Genomic DNA, 24,189 nt, shown 5'->3' on the forward strand with positions numbered 1-24,189 from the left:
AAACCCAAACCTGGATGTTCGCTTTAATCTCTCTCTTGACGTCTATCTATCTATATATATATATATCTCTTCTTCCTTCTATCCTCTCTTTTATCTCTTTCGTGCGCTCATCTTTCTCATCTCTCCATCTCTCTCTCTCTCTCTCTCTCTCTCTCTCTTTCTCTCTGTCTTTCTCTCTGTGCGCGTGACTCTCTGTCTCTCTGTCTCTCTCTCTCTCTCTCTCTCTCTCTCTCTGCTCGTATCCGTTTCTTTACGTGTATTTCTCATTCTTTGTCACCTACTCACTGAAATAAACGAAAATCGAATTTTGGTTTAGTTGGCAATTCGCGCGCATCGACTTCTTAACTCGAGAGAAAGAATCGATCGAATCGAAATAACAGTGTTGCATTTGTTGAATCTGTTGTGTTGATATTGTGATTAGCATCTCTTAAGACAAAAGGATAATAATAGTGTTCGGTGATTTGTGATATTTGTTCGTATTCTCAATATTCGTACATCATTTCCCGATAAACGCGGCATTTGCAATCCCAGTGCCTATACATGGATGCTGAAAACCATTGGTCAGTAAAAGAGCTTTAACGATTGCTCGAAAAGAAGAGAGTGGCGTAAGAATAGGATAGGCAAGTCGGGGATTGGTGCGTAATTTCATGGCCCCTGGAACCGGAAGTACGTTACCGTGCTCCAAAATGCGGTGGAAGTTTTCCACCTGACACTAGGTCTAAGCACAATCTATCGCAGGTAAATAGTGTAACATAAAGCAGCATTGCCGCAAGGCCGTTGACTTTGTAAGTTAGTGCTAAGATATAAATAATTAAGTCTGAAATGAACATTGAACATCGATTGATAATCGTAAGGTGAGAGTAACACGACAAGTCCAGTTAGTGAAGTGATATTAAGAAAATTTTTTTCGCATCTGTATTTTTTCGGCCGTTACTTTCTGTGCTGACGCCTGTTATTTCTTTTGCAAAGTAACAAAAGAAGAGGAGAAAAATAATAAACGAGCAGTGCTTATTGACCCTTTTGCTTTGAATAACAGGATATGCGATTGTCGACAACATGCCTAGCACCATCAGAGGTGAGTACGAAAAATGTCCTTTAATTAACCGAGCTATAATGTACGCACTAGATTATCAAAGCTAAACAATTTTTTCTTATATTACCCGACCCCTCTCGCTCCATCTGTCTCCATCAAAAACCTTAAAATCCATTGCGACATTCGTATTAAGGAAAGATCCTTTACCTCTCTATGGCAAACAGCGCGTAGGATGGCAATAAAGAATAAAAAAAGTAAAACAGAATTTTCAGCTTGACATTTATAAGAAATAAACGGAACACTTTATTAGATTATTTAGAGCTATCAAGTACACAATGAGTAAGAAATTATTAAAACGACGATTTACCTTCATCACGAAAAATTTAACATCTGCCGTATAATGATTGGTTATTTGCATCGGCTAACGGTCATTTCCTAATAATTTCAATTAACGACGTACAAATGCCTTAGCTACGAAGCCTCTAAATGCACATCGTATTAAAGCAATAAAAATAACGAAGATTTAAAAGGGAATATGGCACGATAATCCCGATAGTCAACAAGAGGCTTTTTACCGTTTTCTCACAGCGCGGTCGGGCGCGTCTCGCGAGTCGAGCGGTGAATGAATCTGCCGTTATTCGACGAGTTTGTCGTGATCTATCTATCAATCTCTCTCTCTCTCTCTCTCTCTCTCTCACTCACTCTATCTCTCACTCACTCTCTATCTATCTAACTCTATCTAACTCTATCCAACTCTATCCAACTCCATCTATCTATCTCTATCACTCTACCTATCTCTCTATCTCTAGACCTACCTTTCGCTCGTTATTACTCTATTTCGCTTATTCATCGTTTACGTATCGATCAAATAGCTTGTGCATCGGAAATTCCCCGTGCCCATCGATGCTCATGTTTCCCTTGCGCAAAAACACAATGTTAAGCGATTATAATTTTTGCTTAGATTTTTTCCACGTGCATTTTATTATTATCGTTGTCGCATTCTTTTAAATAAGTGCAATGAGCGATGAATAATCAGTCGACCGAAAATTTTGTAATCGTCCGTTCGCGATCACCCACGACTTTCAAGTCCTATTAAACCATAAAAATAATAATAGACCAATAATAGGCCATTGAATTTGTCTATATTAATAATAAATTAATAAACATACGAAATACGAATGTCTATATTAAAAAATATCTTTTTAAATATATATAGAAAGCCGTCGAGGCGGTTAAACGAGGCTCGTCGGGTTTAATGAAAAAAGCCACGGATACCTCTAATCAAGAGCCACCTCGAAATTTGCCCAATTAAATGCACAAAGCAAATAAACAAAAGCGAATCAGAGTCATGGGGCGAAGCTGGCGATTGCATCGATCTGCTCGAGGTCGACTAGTTAGTCGCCGGGTCGGAAGTAAAAATAAAGCCGAGATTACTTTCAAAAATTGTCGGAGATGTCACAAGGAGGGCGTTACGCGTCCGTTCTCCCACGGGAGCTGTCTCGAAAATTGAAATCGGCTTGTCGGAGACACGCGAGCCAACGACGTGTAAACCTAGAGTGCAGGGAGCAGCACCCGTGGGTCACTCGGGGTCAGTAACACACTGACGTCTTTAGGGAAGGACATAAGGCGATGCATAGAGCCGCGCACCCCCTGAGCGCGCGTGCGTGCTCGCTTACGGAAAGGAGAAAGAACGAGCAGGTGTATAGACGTGCGTGCTAACTGCACCGGTGGTCCCTTGTATACGTATCGATCCATAATTAATAAACGAGCGGGAAAAGGGCTGCTTACGTAAGGTTACGTCCTCGCGATGGCGCTTTATCGGTACGCTGAACTACTCTCTTTACTTTGTCTATTAGATTTCTTATGCACAGCGCTCAAGACCCTATTTTGCACATAGTTTTTTTTTTTTTTTTTTTTTTTTTTAATTTATTTATTATCGCGTATTGCGCCTCGAGGTGGTTGCATTTGCGATATGAACCACGGCGATGAGCCCATCTTGAAATTACAATGGCTGGTCCGCGCGATCCCATATCCCATTCGTCCCATACAAACCTATTCTCCATGATTTAACTCTCGTGTAATAGCGAGAAGAAGTAGAGATACGGGAGAAAGGTTTTCAAAACACTTTTTAGTTTGGTCGATGAAGATCAATCCAGCGATGAAATCCCGTATCAAAGGAATCCGATACGAGTAGGTAAGCTCGCGTCGCAGACCGGTCTACATTGAAAGCGGAAAATAAATAAACATAATAAGGTATATCTTGGACTAAATGAAATATTGAGATCCAAAAAATAAGAAGAAAAAAAAAAAAAAAAAAAAGTTATAAGGGATAAGAAGAGTATTGGGTTGAAAATTCAGCAAAAAAAAAAGTATAAAATCTGTTGGGTATGGTTATTACATTGTATATATATATATATATGCACGCGCGCGCGTATGTGTATAAACACGCGTATATGTGGGAACATATGTGCATTTATACTGCTTGGCTCTCCGATGTATATGCCACGTCAATGTGAAAATCAAGGAATAGTGAAATTATGAAATTATTCTTTAAATAATTCCTGACAATAGTCGTCAAATGTATTTGATGTTTAAGTTACATATAACTTGAGAGGTCAATGATGTATAAAACAATTTTTTAAACTTCATAATTTAAGAATTGCGAATGAAAATTTGTATACTGGTATTATATCCTATTAATTTTTCAATTCAACGATAACAATCCATTACAACACAAGTACTACGTATAATATTATACTGCGAAAGAGCTTAAGCTATAAAGCAATGAATATTTAAACATAATATTATACTTGAGAGGAAAATATTTTACAATTAATATTAAATATATTAAAAATACTCATTTATTTAGAAGTAAGAAGAATCTTACATTAGATCGCGATATGATTCAAAATTTTTTGTTAAAATACAATCAAGATCTATCCAATAGTTATTTTTATAATGTAAAATCAGCAAATATGTTGGAATAGTTAATTATATGAGCTCTGTACAATATAAAAGTCGTTTATTCTATTAATATAATAATCGATCATATTACATCGATATTTATAAAATTTGCAGTTATATTAATTCCAAAATTAATCTTTACTGGGTTCATTCATTAATTATGAGATTAAATTTTTTTTTTTATCTATTTCTATATTATACGGCTAAGGTTGTACTTTATTATACATCTTTTTTTTTTCTTGTTTTTTTTTTTGCTCTTAAAATTATACATTTATAAATTAATATATAAATAAGAATGTAAAGCAGCGTTAACACATTAATAGAAAGGTCTACGAATATATACGAATGATCTCGAACATCCATTGAAAAAGAATGTTTTCAATCGGAAGTTTCGGTTGAAAGTTTCCTTAAAATTTATTCTCAAGAAATACAAAAAAAATGTCGATAATGCAGCCCTGTTCTCAGGTCTCTCGTTGCATCGTTAACCGAAAGAGTTTGGAACAGGTGGCAAAGACCTTGGAAGGCTATACAGAATCGATCGGCTTTCCCGATCAGTTCCGGGGTGTAATCCCACGAGTGAGTGCGAGAGAGAGAGAGAGAGAGAGAGAGAGAGAGAGAGAGAGAAATGGAGTCGATGATTGGGAACGAGAGGGAGGGGAGGAAGTAAGAGACGTTGGGTTTTGGATGACCCATGCGCTACAGAGACGTAGCGAGAACAAGTGACGGCGGCCGCGAACAAAAGCCAAGTTCAATGACCCTCCAACGCCGTGGCCGCAAACGCGGACGTGCATATATACCTGCACACGCGTTCACGCATGTGAGAAGCAGTTCTGTTTTACCTGAGCGATGTGCACGTGTGAGGGACACTCCTTATATACATATATACATACATACGATATACGTATGCACGCACACACACATATATTATATATATATATATATATATAGGGTTTTGTGTGCGCGTGTAGCGAGTCAGTGAGTACGCGCGCGAGAGAGAGAGAGAGAGAGAGAGAGATACCTGCCTATATAGTCAAGTATCTTCTATATTTTTTGTTTGTACTAAACTACTATTTTAGTGATCTTAGCAGGATTAAGTAGCTTTAAGAACATTTTGATGCTCGTAGGAAAAGAATTGATGAAATTATTAAATATTATCCTCACCCAACAATACAACCACTGGATGATTAATTATATAAAAAAAAAAAAACAAAAATTACTTTTAATTTTATAAAATACAAATGACATATATCTCAACGTTGAGAAGCAAAGAAAATTTAAAGCTCATTAAACAAAAAATTTATTTTATTTATTTATCGTGTTAATACATATATATGTGCTGTATAAGTAACTATTTATCTTTCAAGGAAACATAAAAGTTGTTAAGCGGTCAATATTAATAAATAACAATGATAATGTTCCATATAGATTTAAAATAGGCTTGACCAAGTAGGCCAACATTCTTTTCAATTTGAAAAGAATAGCCTATTTTCATTTATAAATTGATAATTTTCGTTGATAATTGTGCAGGTCGATAGTAAAAAAAAAAAAAAAGAAGGAAGAAAAGAAGAAGATATTTCTCTTACACTCGTCAACTAGCATCGACACTTGCAACATGAATAACTAAAATTGATCTTAGTCAGCTCTTTACCTAATACACAACACTAATATTTTAATTAATTCTCCATTAATGAAATATTATATCGAACAGTTATCACAGGTTACTACCTAGTAGCTGTACCATATAAAAACTGCATGTAATATTAAATCTTTTTAAAAGTTAACCTCCTTTTTCAGTGAATATTTTATACGTATACACGAGCTTGGCAAGACCAAAAATGTTTAAAGATACCAAATACGAGCAAAGCTACCTGTTCGTGTATATAATTCGTGTCTGGATGTATAATGAGCATGCGAGAACGAAGTTTAATACCGTTATGCGTGCCGTGCATATGATCGGAGTTAAGCGCATTATACACCCTTGGCATTTTTTGTTTTTTTCCTTTCCTTTTCTTTATTTTTTTTCTTTCTTTTTTTTTTATTTTTTTTTTTGCCTCTATTTGTTGTTGTTGTAAAGAAAAATCTTGAATTATTACATAATAACGAATAAAAATTACAATAAATATATTACAATATATATATATATAGTCGACTTCTAGCTGCTACTTCTAACAGATGTATAACTTTATCATTCTTTTTCAATTTACACATTCGACAATATCAATATTTCATAACGATATTCTCTAGCTTATACCAAATAACTCGTAATAAATAATGTTAAGTAATTGTGTTTTGGGCTTTATTATAATAATAAGAGCTGCAATTATTAAGGTAATCGATAATCTCAAGAAAATATAAATAGATATTGGACAATAAAAATAAAAATTTGGTTTACTACACGACTCTAAATGCATGCATATATATATATATATATAATGCGCATATAATAAATTAAATTTACTAGAAAATTTTATCCACTAATTTAATATTAAATTCTTATAAGGCAGACTACGAAATAAAACCTATACTTATTTTACAGTTTAAAAGATAGAAGTGATTTTATTGTTATTTAATTATAATATTATTTTTATTTTAACATTATCTATCGGCATCTTAACGTTCTGTTTCTTCTCTTGAAAACGGTACAATTTGTCTTTCGCATCTTAATAGTAGAAAAACGTAATTGGGACTTGAATTTATTTTTTTCATCTCAATATTAAGAATTATAGTAGAGGAATTTTTCGTTGTATATTTTATTTATAGGAAGTTAATTATAAATTTAAAAAGAAAATATATTCTCATCAGAGTTAATCATGTATACGGATGTAACTTGACTCTTTTCTCTCGTACTCCCTTTTTTTTTTTTTTTTTTTTTTTTTTTTTTTTTTTTTTTTTTTTTAATCAAGAGTGCAATAATAACTAATAAGTCACATGCATGAGTTAATTTGAGCTAAGCGAGAGCAAGATGCAATGTGCAAATGTAGCGATACTGTCAACGCTGTTATATATAAAAGAAAAAAGGGGAAATGGTAGGAAAGAAAGGACGAGAGAGAGAAGGAAGAGGAAGCTCAAGGCGAGTCAGAAACACGCCAAAGTCATTGAACTCAGTGTGACTCGTTTCTCTCGTTCTGTTTCTCCTGTCGACTTAACAGCTGTTTTCTTTACGTGTTCGTTGTCATCGTCGTTGTCAACCTCCATCGTCCTCTAGTTAAGATATCTCTCTCTCTCTCTCTATTCCCCTCAACACGGTACATCGTATTTCAATCATACATCGTTGAAAGAATAAGCCTTTCTCTTTTTCTTTCTTTTTTAATTTCTTCGCCTAGCCGAACTGAGCAGAGGTAAATGATCTTATTCGTGCTGAGATTTCATTTTTCCTTTTAAATTTCTGAGATGACTACATAATTTGGTAATCGTGAGAAGAAGTTGATGACTCCACATTGATATCCTCTTGATTATTCCACAAAATTTTTTACCTGATTTAAATAATGTCCAAATGTAATATTATTTTTATCATTATTATATATTTCAAATAACGTCCTTACTCACATTGTCAATAATAAGTATTATCGCTGAATGGTAAAATATTTGAGTAAGGACTCGAAAGTAAGAAGCAAGACTTTAAGCTAAATATGCGTGCACGATAGTTTAGAAGAGCTGGAATGTCTTCGTTCTAACAATAAATTGCGAGATTTCGTAAAAATCTTAAGCTCAATAATTAATTGACAATGTAAAGAAAGAAAAACACGATACATACCCGTAATCCTCGCGGATAAAACATTCGGTTTTTGCAAATAGAGTATAGTCGAGACAAACGAAGCTCTCGGTTATCTCATTCGAATACAGAAAAAAATAAATAAATAAAAGAAAAGAAACGAAAAACAAATGAAAAACAAGATGACAAGAATGGGAACCGATAAATGTAGCCAATCGTAGTATAATACAATCACTTGTCTCCCTTTAAGAGATCGTAAGGCGGGACGTAAAAAGACCGCATTAAATTCCTCGACAGGCGTTTCTCTACGTGAGCAAGCGTCATTGTCGCCGTGTCGCCTTGACTTGGCTCCCCTGTCAGGAGGAATTTCGTTAGGCCGACCGCTCGAGTTGAGTTGAAGAAGATTGTGTACCTATACAGGGTCGTCGACCGCAGGTGTTCGGGGTCCCGCTTTACAAAACGTGCGTACGTACCTCTATATAGTCAAGCAACTCCTCGTCTCTCTCGTCTCCTCTCGTCTCGTCTCGTCTCGTCTCGTCTCTCTCTCTCTCTCTCTCTCTCTCTCTCCCTCCCTCTCATTATGATACATATATCACTCTCTCCTTTCTCTCTTTCTTCTCTTTCTTCTCTTCGCCTTTCCTTCTTTCTTTTGTATTAATTCGAATGGGAAAGGATGAAAAAAAAAAAAAAAAAAAAATATAAGAAAAAAAAAATTTATACAATGACGTTGGATTTTTAAGCGCAGAATGAAGTTATTACGATATGAAAGATACTGGTAAAAAGAAACTTGTCATATTGCATATATTATATGATTCAAATGTGATAAAATTAAAATTAATCTTCAACTGCGATACATAATTAGGTACACGATATCATAAGCATCTCGGTAACTTTAATTCACGTTACGTACATACATTGTAAAAGGTGCGATATTAAAATATTAATACGATTTCTATTCAATTAAAATACTATCGATTCGTGCTTTACAATTCCATAATAACAAACGTTAAATGTTCATGAATTATATATTATTATTTTTTCTTTTTTAGTTATTTTTAAAAAGCATTTAGATTATTAGAGCATTAAGGTTCGTGATATCTCCATAAGAAAATTAATTGGAAGTTATTAGCTTACAGTAAAAAATAAACCACGAATTTAACAAATATAAAAGTCACAATGAAGCTGTAATCAACGTAACTGAATAAATAAGAAAATTCTACAGAAAATATTCCAGTATTGATTATAAAATTAACGATCTTATAAACATAGCGTATGCACGGAATTAAAAGTGCTTGGTAAAAAAAAAAAAAAAAAAAAAAAAAAAAAAAAAAAAAGCCTATTAAAACTTCATATTCCAATTTCTATTATCGCTATGCTATTCACTTCACAGTGGTTCGGTCGAATATACACGTAAGTAATGTAATTAATATAATAATCCTAATATTCGAGAGGATCGTGCTAATGTGCTAAAGGTTATAAATATAATTTTTGACATTAACGACTTTGCTCGATATACCTTTAAAAATTTCATGTGTCAAAACTCCAATATCTTATTGAGCAATCTTAGAGTCTAATGCATTGAACACGAAAAGCACCAACAGTGCGTCGCATCCGAAGCACCAATTCAAAGTCACGGTCGGCTGCGTGCCGATAATATAATCCTCCTGAAGATCGTCCTGCCATAGCCGAATGAATGCCTTCTAATAAGCTGCAGGTGGTAATTATCAGGACGATATAGAGTTTCGGCTAAAGAAGAGCATTGGCCCCGAGCGAACCATAATATCGGATAACACTACCTCATCTACTGTTTTTTTGATTTTTTTTGTTGTTTTTTTCTTTCTTTGTTATTGTTTTCATTACATAGTACAGGCATATGTGTACTCGCATTGATGGGGCGAAGTTTTGATATCATTAGAGTGACATTTGTTTTGATACTGTTAACTGTTAAGAAGCCTCGCTTTTCAAAAATGTTTTATCTTATTAGCCGTAATTACGAGTATATCATTGCATTTCAAATAATATTGGCATTAGCTGTGAATTCTATAATATAAAATTAATCCTTAGTTAGCATCTTGTTGTGTGTGTGTGTGTGTGTGTGTGTGTGTGTGTGTGTGTCAAAAGTGTTATTGTGCGAATAGTATTATCAAGTTTTCGAAAGAAGATTGAAAAATAACTATGAAATCTCTTAAGATATGGAAAATTTATATAATTTAAAATGTACCAAATATCGTGAAGCTGTGAACGAGCGAATTGTTTAGTGCGAATATACTATTGTCGTAGATGAAAATTGAAAGAATTCTTGAAATGTACGCAGGTATTTATTGGCTCGGTTACTTAGCAATAGTAACACCTTTGGGATTTGGTTTGTTTGCTAACCTTCGATGTTACGGTGGAAGAGAAGGTGACAATATATAAGGCACAGAGTAGGAAATAAAAAAAAAAAAAAAAAAAAAAAAAATTGAAAAATATACGATTATAGGTGTATGTCATCATAGTTATTCAATTGTGCAGCAATAATTAATATAATACTTATTTGAATACTTATTGTCATTATTTGTCTTATTAAATTATTGTCGATGTTAAATGTCTGGCCGAGGCAAATTTTGATTATTATGATATTCTTTCTATTAAGCGTAAACATGGCCACATCCATACCTAATTCATAAATCTACAAATTACGTTTGGATATTCTGCAATGGTTATATATATATTTCCCTAAAGGAGAGTAAGCGACAGTAGTATTAGTAGTAGTAGGCAAATAGAAAACATTCTTCTATTGTTTTCGAAGAATATATAAGGTAGCAGCTGACTCATCAAAAACTTTAGAACTTTTCTCTATTTCTTTATTTTGAATATTTCTGAGACCAACGCACCGCAGTATCTAATCAAACAGTCTCGCGGTCGCCAATTTTAGCGATTCATTACACTATACAAATTGACTTTTTGCTCATCTCTATTCCTGTCTTATTTGTTCCTAGTATTCTCAAAAGTTACTTTCAAAATTACATCACAATTTACCATTTGATTATTAAATGTTGGTAAAAAAATTTCTGTACGTGTAACGTAATTATCATTATGATTATAAAAGGAATTTAAGCAATCTCTATGTATTATTTGCAATTATAATGAATAACAAAGTATTAAGAAGAGCAATTTGAATTTATTTTTTTTAATTAGATATAAGCTATTTTCTTAATTAAAAAAAAAAAAAACATTTTTCCAAATTATAAACGAACTAAGTTTTCACTACATTAAGGTTGATAAAAAAAAAAAAAAAAAAATCCTAGGCACCAGTAATTACAGTTGTTCAAACCACGAACATTTAGCATCTGCAAAAACCATGAAGACCCATAAAAACCAACACACATATGCGTGAATGTTCACATAAAGAGTTCCATTTATGCGCGATAAAGATGCAAATAACTGTTTAAGAGTTGACACGCTCTGCTTAATAATCAAAGGAAAAGTTATGATTAAACATCCCAACATTTAACAAAATTTTTCTTCCTTTTCTTTTAACTGTTTGTCTTGAATTTTAAAATATAGAGAGCTATTTATTAGCATTATTATTAGCATTATTATTATTATTATTATTATTATTTGTTCAAAAGGTAGCAATGCGGCCAAGAGGAAAATGAATGAACTATAATTCTAGTGCTCGTTGATAAATTAACTTACCATGCTATCGTTGCACTCACGTACCAAACGAAATTTGAACTTTTATTGTAAAATAACAATTTGATATAAATATCATTTCCTTTATTAAGCATTAAAAGTGTCTAAGCGGTACTTTTCATATATTACTTAGCACCATTGATATGTACACACACACACACACACACACACACACACACACACACACACACACGTAAATTTTAAATCATTTAATACAAATTTTTAAACATTACATGGTATGATAAATCATATAATACTATCATACAATGGAATGTATTGCAGAGTATATCAGAGTAGAGTTATATCCGGCTATAAAACTTAATCGAATGAATATTACACTCATTACGCATAATATTAAGTGTAATTTAAATTGAATTATATATTCAGATGAATTGCTAAATTCAAATAAAATCTTTTTAAAAACCAATCAAAGAAAAAAAAAAGTCTATATTAACAACCACAAAAAATTGCTAGAAAATCAACCATTTCATTTACCGTAATAATTATAAAAGGAATTTATTTGATAAATGACGAACAAGCAATTTGTCTAAATTGTGTCGTACAATTCAGAGAGGCGAAATAGGACGTGATATGATGAAAATTATAATTGTTAATTATTATAATTTTTCTAGGCCCTCTATTCTCTAAAATGACGATTTAAAAGATGAAATTTTTAACTTTAAAAGATGATTTTTCTTATTATTATTTTGACTAAATATACATTATTAGAACGTAACGTTATATGCGTTTTAGGAGAAATAATTTCAATAACGTTAATACACATCATGATTTTTATCCAGCGAATGACTGGGCAAAATTAAGCGCGTACGTCATTTATTTGCCCACGTTTGCAAATTATAATGATAGCTAAATCACAAAGTTGTCCTGGACAATGACTCCACTGTTTTGCAATCTAACGCTGCATACGCAAGGATTCCTCTTATTTAGCTGATTCAAGAATTTTGCGAATGTTTTTCAATTCACGCTTCCTTTCGCAATTATGGAGAGCTTTGAGATATTAATGTTTACATGCAAACACGTCTACCGATTCGAAATTCTTATGAATTTTATTCAAGTTTGCATTCATAGTAATAATTACATTGTAGAATTTTAATCGCCGATTGCATTAAAACAATTCGATCCATTAATGTGTAGTAATAAATTGAAAAATTATTTATTTTAAAATGTAATTTATTCTCAGTGCAATACTCAGTTTAAAATATTTATAAACGGTTATTAAGAAATTTGTAATGAAAAATAATTCATAAAAACATATTATATTCGTCTCGTAATTGGACAAGAGTACTTTCGAACTGTATAAAGTTGTAGAATTGTATGTAAATGTAAAATAATGATTTTACTTAGAAAAATCTTTGCATATCGATTAAAAATGCAAAAGTTACCGATTCGTGACTTCAATTGACATATCAACAGGATATCGCGTGCAAACAACTCTACAATATTCATTGCCAATGTCTGACATTCAGCTGCCTCGTCTTGTCTTTGTAGAATACAAGACTTTCATCATTTTTCCTATTTCCTGGTATTCGTGATGAAGTTCATGATGAAATATTGGTGTTGATAAACTCGTGCACATCGCTGGCACTGAACCGGAACGTGTACCACTGTATCGCTATGTACTGTTACGTAGTTAGTAAAGTAAGGATACCGGCTATATGAATAAGTAGGATGCTTGTCTTAATTTCTTCAACACTGCTTGCTTATCAGCTTCTCTTCGTTATTTATGTAGATAAATAATTTTTTCCTTCAACTACATAGTCTCATATTCAATAAAAATAAAAATCATAGTTAATTTTATAATAATATGCTATTGATATTTTATTACAATAATATCGTTGATATAATGTAAAATAGCTCGGTAATAACATGCGAGACGACTTGTTGATTTTATAAAAGTCTAATTCTTAGCCTACTTCATCCTAAATAAATAGCGAATGAATTTAAGAAAATATAAATGAGATTTATTGAAGTAATATTATAATGGAAATCACAAAATAAAATTGTCTTCTCATATAAATGAAATATTGTAAAAATCTTCATAATCTACGACGATTGATTGGCATGAATTAAGATAAAGAATGTCTATAAATTTAGATAATTATAATTTTCAAATATAATTTTTCAACTTTAACAGAGTACTGACTAAATAATACTGAATTATATAAATTAATTAATTAAGTATATATTAATAATAACAAAATTTTAAAGTTATTGTTAAGTTAAATTAAATTAAATTGTTAAATTAAAAGAAGTAGAGTGACGAGAAACATAAAAAATTTTTAATTCTCTTGTTATTAGATTGTAAACATTGACATAATAACAAAATAGAGTTAAATATTTTATAGATAGAGTTACTAATATCCAAATTATTATTCTATATAATATAAATATTATATATACTTAATATATTACCAATTTACTATACTGTGTATGCGCGCGCGCGCACATACATTAAACATTCTTATCAAATATTAGACATTTTTAATAGAAATATTTTTTATTTTTACTCATTAATTTTTATCATTTTTGTAATTACCGACTAAAATTTACATTAATTCTATTAGTTTATAGTATTGAAACAATCAGACTCGGATATTATTTATCTCCTTTTGTAGTATCATCGTGTTAACCATAATCATTTTCATTACTCATGTCCGCATTAAATCTTTTTTCTTTCTTCTTTTCTTCTTCGTCCCTACTGTCTCGTTACCTTTCTTCGTCTATACAGTAACCTCACATCTTTTTCTCTCATAGTGACGTAACTGGTATCTTACGGTACATTCGTCGACGAGCCTACATTACGTGACCGCGAACGAGCTTTGATGCTTAACTGCCTCCCTCTTTTTCTTCCTCCTCTATCGCTGTTTCTCCCTCCCATCTACCTCGTCACCTCTCTCCCTCCCACTCACAGTATAGGTCTACCTCTCTCTCTCTCTCTCTCTCTCTCTCTCTCTCTCTCTCTCTCTCTCTCTCCCAACAGACACACACATAGAGGGGGGACTCAACCGACATAGAGGGGGAGACGTCTCCGCTATTCCACCTCCCGACACATGTGTACACCATTGCAAAATCTTACTTTGACCTCCCGTGTCTTTGACCTCTGCAAAATGCAAACATTATGTTTTCAGTTCACTATGACAATAAGCCATTTGGTATTGTTGCTTTTTCCCACTTTTCCTCGATTCGATTTAATAAAGGTTTCCATTTGTTGATGTCAGACCTTGGCATAGGTAGCCTTTCAGAAATATGGAGAAATCCAATTATTAACTACTTTTAATTGAAATATTAATTTCATTAATAATATTACTTTCTCAATTAATACTTTGATCTTGATCATAATTATGATCATTTCTTTCCATCACATTCCCATAATTACAAGTAAATTAATAATAAAAGAAAAAATGCACGATTTCATTCAACTTCATATAAGGCTTTCGATTCTTCTAAAATATCAACAATTGTTCAAAAATTGTGCGAATGGCTAATTATAAAAATGTATTTTCGTACGGTGTAATTGAAGAAAAGACCATACGGCAAAATTGTACATACATTCTCTTTGCTTGTAAGTTACAAAATTTTTTATATCTCAGCTTTGCAGTAGATATTTTATTGCTGATACGTTTAATTAAAAACTAACCTCATATTTTCCAACGGAATCTTGCATGGTTTAGCTTGAAATAAAGAAATATTTTTACTTGTAAAATTCAAGCCACAATTCCGGCGAAAAATTCAACAGAAACATAAAAAGAAAAAAGAAAAAAATTATTTCTTAATGCAATTATATAGGTTGCAATGAAGGAGCACTTATATATCATAGTGAAATGCCTATAAAATTACTATTTATTAGTTGTACTAGTAACGGCATATTTAAAGTATCAAAAATAAACTTATTTTTACAACATACGCTCCTGCCTCTATCTAAACGACTATTTATACGTAATTTAATTTAATAATAATGTCAAACAGCTCATTCTCATAAGAGTAACGTCAACTAAAACATCCAGCAGTCTTAAATCCCGTGCAATGAGTTTAACCATTCAGTTTCACTTGTGGAACCAATAAAGCGAAATTCACGAATGTAGCCGTGATTTTCTCGGCGATGCTACATTCCGATGTCAAATCCCAATTCGCCAGCCAAACATAACTAACTCCTCGATGTAATAACAAAGCTTAGTCGAATCCTGCGCTTCTTGATGATACTTATCGGAGCGCGAACTCCCTAGCGACTCACCCCCCCCCCCCAGTAGTCCCCACCATGGTGACGCTCTGTACACGTGTTCGGTGCCCCGGAGAGTCATTAGAAACAGCTGTGCGGAGGCGAGCAACGGCATTATCCTTACCGCGGCGCGCATAACGGTGCAGGACTTAGAAGTCCGCAAGAGAGATGGAGAGTATCGTTATAACGGCGTATCGGTGCGCGCTGACTTTCTCTGCCACGTCCTCGTGGGTGAAGCACTGCTTTAAGAACTGTTTTCGCAGGGCAAAAGCCGGTTGTCTCTTCGTTGGAAAACGCTGAGAGAGGTCGAGCCGTAGTGGCCGTTACCGTCTTTCTTTTTCTTCTCTTTCTTTTCATCTTCTTTTTCTTTATCTTCCTTTCTTTGTTTTTTTTTTGTTTTTTTTTTCGCAAAGCGACTCGACACGCAATTGCCCGCTTCCATTGCTCTTCCATTCCATAACCAGGGACCAACGGATCGAGGAGTTGTTAGGACTTGTAGCGATCCGTCAACTGTGTCAACATTCTCATCGGGAACCTCGCTCTTTCCTTTTCATCTTATCGCGAAATTTAAATTAATGGTCAAGCGCATGAGCTTTGTAAGTAGATTTTATAGGACGTTTTGCTTGGATCGCTTGTGTATGATTTCATTCGGTAGTAGATGTTTGATGAATTTTCTACAGGAATAGTGGATTGTAAGTACTTTTGGCTCTGGATTCAATTCATTCCCAGGCGAATCACGCTTGTGATTTTCCTGTGGCATACGCTTGTTTGTCCGTTCGGCTTTTTCTGTTTAGCCGAGACTTTAAACGCGATTCGGACGAGCACATCCGTGAAACCGGTATTGCTAACTGTATATAATACTCGATCTTTATCTACTTCTAGCGCACGTGAACGTTGTACTTTCTTGAAGGGGAGATAATTGTCGGGACGCGCGACGTCGTGTCATATATGGATATCCAAAGATATTTTTCAAATGATAGATGGGTGGATAGATTTTTAACCACTATTTTAAAGTCGCCTACTTTACTCTTAATATAATGGCTTAATTGCAATTACGATTTGCTTTAAAATCTTTGCGATATATAACGATCGTTTTTAACATATAACGCCTCGTCCAGATGCTTAAAAGAAATTTTATTAAAGTGTATTTCAATTGTTCGATAGTACTACGAAAAGTCTAATAACTTATTGGTGAATTAATAATCATTCATAAATTAAGCCTAATGGAATAATCCATAGGGCTATATGTCTTTTAAATGAGTTAATTGTATGCTTTTTAGGTTTTATTACGTCATCGTTGTTCGGCAGCTCTATAAATTTTCAGTCGCAATGCCAGTCGCTTAACCCTTTATAAGATCAGTAGATAATGCGATTTAATTTCAAACTCGACATTGCAGGCGCATGAAAAAAATTATTTATTTACTTTCCGATGATCGAGAATTCTCTTATTAATATTCTTCTTGAAATACATGGATTTCTTTTTTTTTTAATCAATTTTTAACAATGACAATGTACGCTAATACACAGCCTGAGCCATGAGGTAATATAAAAATTGCTGAATTGAAGGACATTAATTAACAATAAAGGGAAAATTTAAATAAAAAATATTACGTTCGAGTGGTATGGAAATCGATACTTGTTCTTTCGTTTCTTCCTAATAGTGAAGAACCTTAATTATACACTTTGGGTGATAAGCCGTATCAATTGTTAGCGAGTCAAGACCTCGGGATCTACTAGAACTAAATATAATCCTATTTTTACAATGAAATACATTTAATTAAGCATTTAATTAATTATACATTGTAATGATAAATGTCTTTCTCTAACTCATAAACGAGAGTCGAAATTAATTAATGTTAATAATATTACTTTAAGGTTGTAGGAATATATATTTTTCATGGGCTCGACTTGATTAGGTGCAAACGATGACGATACAAATTAGAGATAAATAGACCTAATATTTTAATATTTTGCATAACGGAATATTGCTGGAGTTAGTAAAAAATAAATATATGTATGTATAAATTACACTCCGTATGTTGCATATCATTTAATGTAATTTAATAAAATTGCCTGAAGATAAAAAGAAGCTAAACAATGTTCAATCCCATTATCATTTGTAAGGCCATTTGAATAATTTGAAAAAGATTTGAATATCGGGAAATTGGAGCGAACGAGGGGTGGAGTCGTTAGTGAGCGGCCGTGGCGGGGTGGGGGTGAGGATGGGGGTGTAAAACCGCTGGTGCGCCAGGTAAGTGGGACAGGGAGCACAAGGTCGCTTGGTGGAAAGGAGGCTTCGTCCCCATCAACCCTTTTCAAGAGACAGCGGCTACGAAGAATACTCTCACTTTCGGCTTAGTGAGCTCGGCTTTAACCACCCGAGCGACATTATTGATCAACGGGGAGAGCGAGGAAATGCTGGGAATGCTAGTTCTAAGCCCCATGTTTGTTACATTTTCGATCGTCAGCTTTTTAGAATACGGCGCGCTTGATTCGACGATCATCGAGCGATCACTGAAAAAGCAAAAAACCCTCCGCAATCATAAATTCGGCTCGATTTCGTTCATTGGTACATCGGGCAGCAACAAGACACTTTCTACAAATTGGCTGCCAATCCAATATATTAATCTTAAAATACCATCGCCCGGCAATTTTAACGCTCGGCACTCTTCTGATTTATTCGTGTGCTATTTGAGAATTGGTCTAGAAATCAATTAACTTAATTTAATCGAGTTAATGGGCGTTTCATTATGCGTTTGGCATTGCATTTACAGAGGAAACTAGGTGCTCGGGTTAGAAGCGACACGCACGCACGCGGCGTATTTGGACTAAATACAAAAATTGGATAAAAAAAAAAAATCGCAGAGAAAACACCTCCACGTAAGCACATGTTTACGAGCATTGCGGCATGATAAAATCTAGGCTAAGCATTCGTCGGAAGGAGGAGGGAAGTGTTCATCAACGCATCTTTCGCTGCGCTTCCGCGCGCCGTCGTCGGGGAGCGCCACAATCGCTACCTCGCGGCCAGTGAAGCGCATTCGCGGGGGTGTCTTTGACAAACGTAACCCCACGACCGGACAGGGGTGGTTGCGTTCCACTGCTCGCGCGCATTTTCACTTCGCGCAGAAGCATCCCCTGGCAGGTCGTTCACGCCATCTGCCGTCTATATGCGCGAACTCCAGCTGCTTTAGGAAGCTCGTGCGCGCATAGAGTACAGAGATACAAAGTACATAACGCTTCCACCGCCCCCCGTAAGTGCAGCGCTCGAAACCAAACAACACGCGTTTACATGCGCACGCACGTACACGCGGGCACGCGTGCCGCGAGTGCATGATCCTGCGCTTTTCTTCGAGCCCTACGTCTAACCCTCGATCCATCTCTATCTCTTCCCTTGTCTGTCTGCCTAACTCGCTCTCACGTTCCATATCTCTTTCTCACTCTGTCTCTCACTCTGTCTCGCTCTGTGCCTCTCGCTCACTCATTCTCATACTCTCTCTCAGACACACACACACACACACACTCTCTCTCTCTCTCTCTCTCTCTCTATCTCTCTCTTACTCTCTTACACACACACACACACACACGCACACACACACACACATATACGCACGCTCACACTATCTCTCTCTCTCTCTCTCTCTCTCACTCTCTCACTCTCTCACTCTCTCGCTCGCTCCCTTTTGGACGCGAAGGCGAGAGCTTTTGCCCAGAGGTGCGCGCGAAGGGTTGCTTGCTTACTCTCTCGGGCGACGGGAGATCGTGCCACCATTTTCCTCGGTATAGGACGGTGTTGTAGTCGCGAGGTCGGGAGACCGTCGAAATAAAGCTAAGTGTGGATAAGTGTGGGGATTAGGGCGAAGGTGCAAGTGGGGGAGTCGAATTTTACGCGGCGGTCGTCATCCTCTGCATGGGAAAGTCTTCTGTTCGTTTGGAGAAGGTGAGGCCATCTCATCTTTCTTTTCTTCTCGTTAAAAAATCGAGGGTTTGCACGATGTGCTATTATGTTGAGGTAAGGCCAGATTTTCCGATAAGCGGTGGTAGTGCGGGTGCAATAGCTTAGAATTGTGTCATTGATCTATCAAGCCTATGTGCGCAGGTAATAATAATACACTATGGGTGTAGGCAGGCAAGCAAGCGTGCGTGCGTGCGTGCGTTCATGCATGCGTACATGCGTGCGCGTTGTTTACGCGTGTTTATTTATCCATTTACTTGTTTCGTGCGTGCGTGAGCTGGAATGGGTATGGGTGTGGGTTGTGCGTGCGTGCGTGCGTGCGTGCGTGCGTGCGTGCGTGCGTGCGGGTATCTGTGTGTATGTGTGCGCGTGTACGAGTGTATGTGGGTGTATATGGGTGTATATGGGTGTATATGGGTGTATATGGGTGTGTGTGTGCGCGCGCGCGTGTCGGTGGGTGGGTGGGTGGATTCGCCGCGCGCCCGAATATGCGTGCGGGTGCGGGTGAGTGCGCGGTGACATTTTTAAACTACTCGGCAATCACATGCGCCTTGGCCTTTCTCTCGTTTGTGCAATTAATGCTTAACAGCAGCGATAGCGATAAGAAGGCCAATGATCGATCGGATGCTCTTTCAGCATATATGTAATTTTTTCGGCTTCTCACATTTAATAATTTCAATGATTATCAGTGAAAAAAAATACGTGACTATTCGAATGTGCATGTTTTTCATTTGCGATGACATGTACTTGTGTCAAATAAATCGGTGCCCCAACGAAGTTTGGTAGGGGAAAGGGAACGATATCGATTTCTCGTACAAAGTGCGTGAAACGTTGTTACGTACTCCCCGAGATATCGCAGACAACTATTTTCTTTTTTCTTATTTCCTTTATGAATATCTAGCGATACTCGTAGACTAAACTCGTCAATGTTTTGCCATGTTATTAACAATCGGTCGAATAGAATCCTTCGATATAGTTATGGCTGGTAATGTTATGGTTACAAAGTTTTCGTATCATTATATCAATTGAATATTATAAATTATTCACTCGATCATTACCTATCATCATGTAAAAGTAATTTTTGTCTATTTGACTATATTATATAAAATAGTTTACAAATAAAAAAAGTGACATCCCTCACAGGTACGCGCGCACGCGCGCACACAAAATTAGTGCGAATGGTATAGAATTTTTTTTAAATAGAAAAGACAAGTATTTAAATTTCTTACCCGCATACGAAAATCAGCATTATACTCTCTATAATCTTATATGACGCGCGTAATTCAAATTCAATTCAATTGCATTTACAATTGATTGTCATTCAAGCCTATTCAAGATTGCTTACGAATGAATTGAAAAAACCATCTTAGCATTAATAAATATATCACCGTACTACTTTTGCTGTAAAAAAAAAAAAAAAAAAAAAAAAACCTCCTTTTCACAAAATTTCTCAATATAATACAATTTTTCTATCAATTATTGTAGTGGTGAAGTGAGGATCCGTTAGAAAAAAGCAAGTAATAGTCGACAATGGAGCGATACCATTGTTCGTAATGAAAAAAGAAAAAAGAAAAGAGATAAAAGGAGTAGAAAAGGAAAAGCGGAAAAATAGGAAAAATAGGAAAAAGGGAGAAAAGGGAAAAGGAAATGCAAATTGCAACAGCGTATTTAGATTGGCGACAAATTGTCAATAGCTGTCGCTTTTCTTTCCTGTCCGCGGTGCGAGAATAGACAAAACCCGCTAACCTATTGACTCTGTAGCCTCGTCTGTCCCTCGCTCGAGTACTCATATCTCTAGTGCATTTATGTAAGAGCAACCCTTGTGCGGATATCAGTACGGTGGCACATTGTCCATGTAAGGCTGGGCATTGCGTCTATCCTGCTCCCGTCCCGTCCCCGTATCCCGCTCGGTCAAGTTGCTTGAAGTTTTTGCTCAACTCGCAACGGTATTGCATCGACGCTATTATTGGCCCGTTGGTGAGTTTGTTTTGTGATGCTCGACGCATCGGTCAATCGTCTCCGGTTATTGTTCATTCCACATTTCTTTAATTGCACTTTATCGTCGGAATACTGCAAGGCGAAATTGTCCCCTCTATTTTCATTTCGATACATGGATTATTCATTCTATCGTAAAACAAGCTATTGGAATTTCAAATACAACTTACCGTTTATTAAAATTCCAATGTCGCCGTTACGCTTAAGCCAAGCTTTCATTACAAAAATACGCTGAAATTCAATTGATAAACCATCCACGCCTGCGCACATACATAAATATTCGCGCTTGCCACTGTGTGCGCGCGTGAGTGTGAGTGTGCGTGCGTGCGTTGGGTCTGTTTATAAAAGCTTGATAGTTGGTGTTGGTGTTAGTTGAAAAATTTTCATCAAGTCGGAATTTAGAATGTCGAATGAGTAGCGGATTATGCCTAGGGCAGAGATAACTATCGATTAATCGTTGAAAATCTGGCTAATTGTTAAATCATTTCAATAATATAAAATATTGGCTATTTTTCTTACAGATTTGCCGAAATTCCTCGAATCGTCGGTCTTCTCGCGGCATAAGCTGCGCATAAAAATGTCTTCTCAATCACGCAATAATCGCATACAATATTCTAACGTAAATGGCTACGATCATAATAATTTTCGATTTACGTTTACGTAAAATAACCAAAATTTAGACAAACAAGCCCTCGATCGGGCAATTTTCAGCCAATCAGCAAGCGTTAACGATATCAATAGCCGATTTATAAAGTATCTTCTTACACCACAACAATCCCCTTATTCATCAGTCGAATGCCCATTATAAATAAATAAATAAACCAAAAATTACAATGAATAAATAGCCGTGTGTATACGTACGTCTGCGCGCATGCGTGTGATAATGCATTTATATACGCGCGGCCACAGTTCATCCAGAAATAACAATGAAGCTGAGGCAAAAGCTATAAAAATAATTCAGCCGAATTAAGGGAAATATCGAGTAGCGACGTGAGTACCGACGTGCACCCCCAGTGTACAATGCCAGGGTTTTGAGAGACACCGTAGTGTTGAGTGCGCGCCAATCGGTCGTAAGAGAGGAGATATAAGAGAGAAGAAAAAAACAAAAACGTAAGAAGAAACGAAAGTCACAACGTGAAATAAAAAAGGTAAAGGAATGGCGGAAAGCGCAGGCAGTCCAGGTACCGCCAGCGCCGTTGCCAACAGTCCTCAGCAGCCGGCACAGCCGCCTGCACAAACGCAACCACCGCCACCGCCACCACCTCCACCATCCCAACAGCAGCAGCAACAACAGCAGCAACAGCAGCAGCAAACCGCGCAAGCACAACCTCCGGATATTAGCAGCTCTCAGCTGCCTTCACCGCCGATTACCGGAACAGGTAGAGCCATTTTTCTCTCCAGCTCTGAATGTTACGTGCAGTCGCCGCCGCCTCCGCCTCCGCCTCCGCCTCCGCCTCCGCCTCCGCCATCGCCATCGCCATCGTCGCCACCTCCCCCCTCCCTCCTACCGCCAACTCACCAACCTTACAATCATAGCGCATACCTAGACTTCTCAGTCGAATTAGAAGCTTCGGCTCCAATGTCCTATCATTATTATTCAAACTCGTATAATGACGCTATTACGATCGCTGAAATATTATAACTGAACGTTGGTCGTTGAATCGAGACGCTGACGCGCCGAGCCAATGCGTCTCGGGCCCGCAATTCATTTACAGCAGCGACCTAAGGCCCAGCATTTAAACCAGCCCGCTTCCTTAATAACACACCGGGAATCACTAGCGCACTAATAACAATAATGATAATAATAATAATAATAATAATAATAATAATAATAATAACAACAACAATAAAAACAACAATAACAACAACAACAACAACAACAACAATAACAACAACAACAATAATAATAATAATAATAATAACAACGACGACGACGACGACGACGACGACAACGACAACAAACAATAATAATAATAATGGGAAAGTAGGCTCTCAGAATGCAAAGGTTGCGCGGTTGGCAGGACGGGGCGCTTATTAAACGGTTGACAATAGGTCCATTGGCAAAAGGTCTTGGGGATGGGAAGGGAGGACCGCGACGTTCGTATCGAGCTGACTTATTTGTCCATTGGGTGAGGAGGCGAGCTCGTGCGCCCGAGTTTTGGAATAATGATCGAGACGTCAATTAAATAGCCGGCCCTCGGCGGCTCGCCCTCCCGTAGCAGTTAAAACGCAAGAGCCGTTAGCCCTCTTAACTCATCGAGCACGCGAAGCCAAGAGCGTCTTCATCTTCGGATTTGCTCGGTAGGTGCTTTCTAAGTAACTAAGGAATGAATATCGGGGTTTTGGCGCGGAGGTGCGGGGAGGACGGGTTTGATGGTGCGCGTGTGCGTACGCGTGTACGTGTTTGAGGAAGTGGGACGGGGGTTGAGTGACGAGGGGAAGGGGTGCGGGTAGGGGGTGTGTCAGACGGCGAGGGAATATGGCGGGGCGAGGGGGAGGGAAGGAGGAGGTTCGCCGGCCGCGAAACTACTAGTCTCGGAGCCATCCTCTCGCGGAAGCCGTGGCAAGGCGGAGGAGGGGAGGTGGGGATTGGGGGGGGGGGGGGGGGGCCGCCTCGGGGA

At 36.5% G+C, this 24,189-nt stretch overlaps 1 protein-coding gene across 6 annotated transcripts in view; it reads left to right on the top strand.

Annotated features, from left to right (window-relative positions):
• The first annotated feature begins 206 nt into the window (after positions 1–206).
• Hr3 (nuclear hormone receptor 3 ROR-beta) overlaps positions 207–24,189 on the top strand; it is a 125,966-nt gene continuing 101,983 nt past the window's right edge. For 5 of the 6 annotated variants that reach the window (XM_011496517.1, XM_011496525.1, XM_011496590.1 and 2 more), the window contains exon 1: positions 22,689–22,947. In XM_011496517.1, the coding sequence (XP_011494819.1) occupies positions 22,725–22,947 (223 nt within the window). In that variant the 5' untranslated portion in view covers positions 22,689–22,724. Of the gene's footprint in view, positions 1,076–22,688; positions 22,948–24,189 lie in introns of those variants that run through there. The other variant, XM_011496582.1, reaches the window with a different exon arrangement.

Source organism: Ceratosolen solmsi, unplaced genomic scaffold (genome assembly GCF_000503995.2).
Source record: "Ceratosolen solmsi marchali unplaced genomic scaffold, CerSol_1.0 scaffold10, whole genome shotgun sequence".
Taxonomy (NCBI): Eukaryota; Metazoa; Arthropoda; class Insecta; order Hymenoptera; family Agaonidae; genus Ceratosolen; species Ceratosolen solmsi.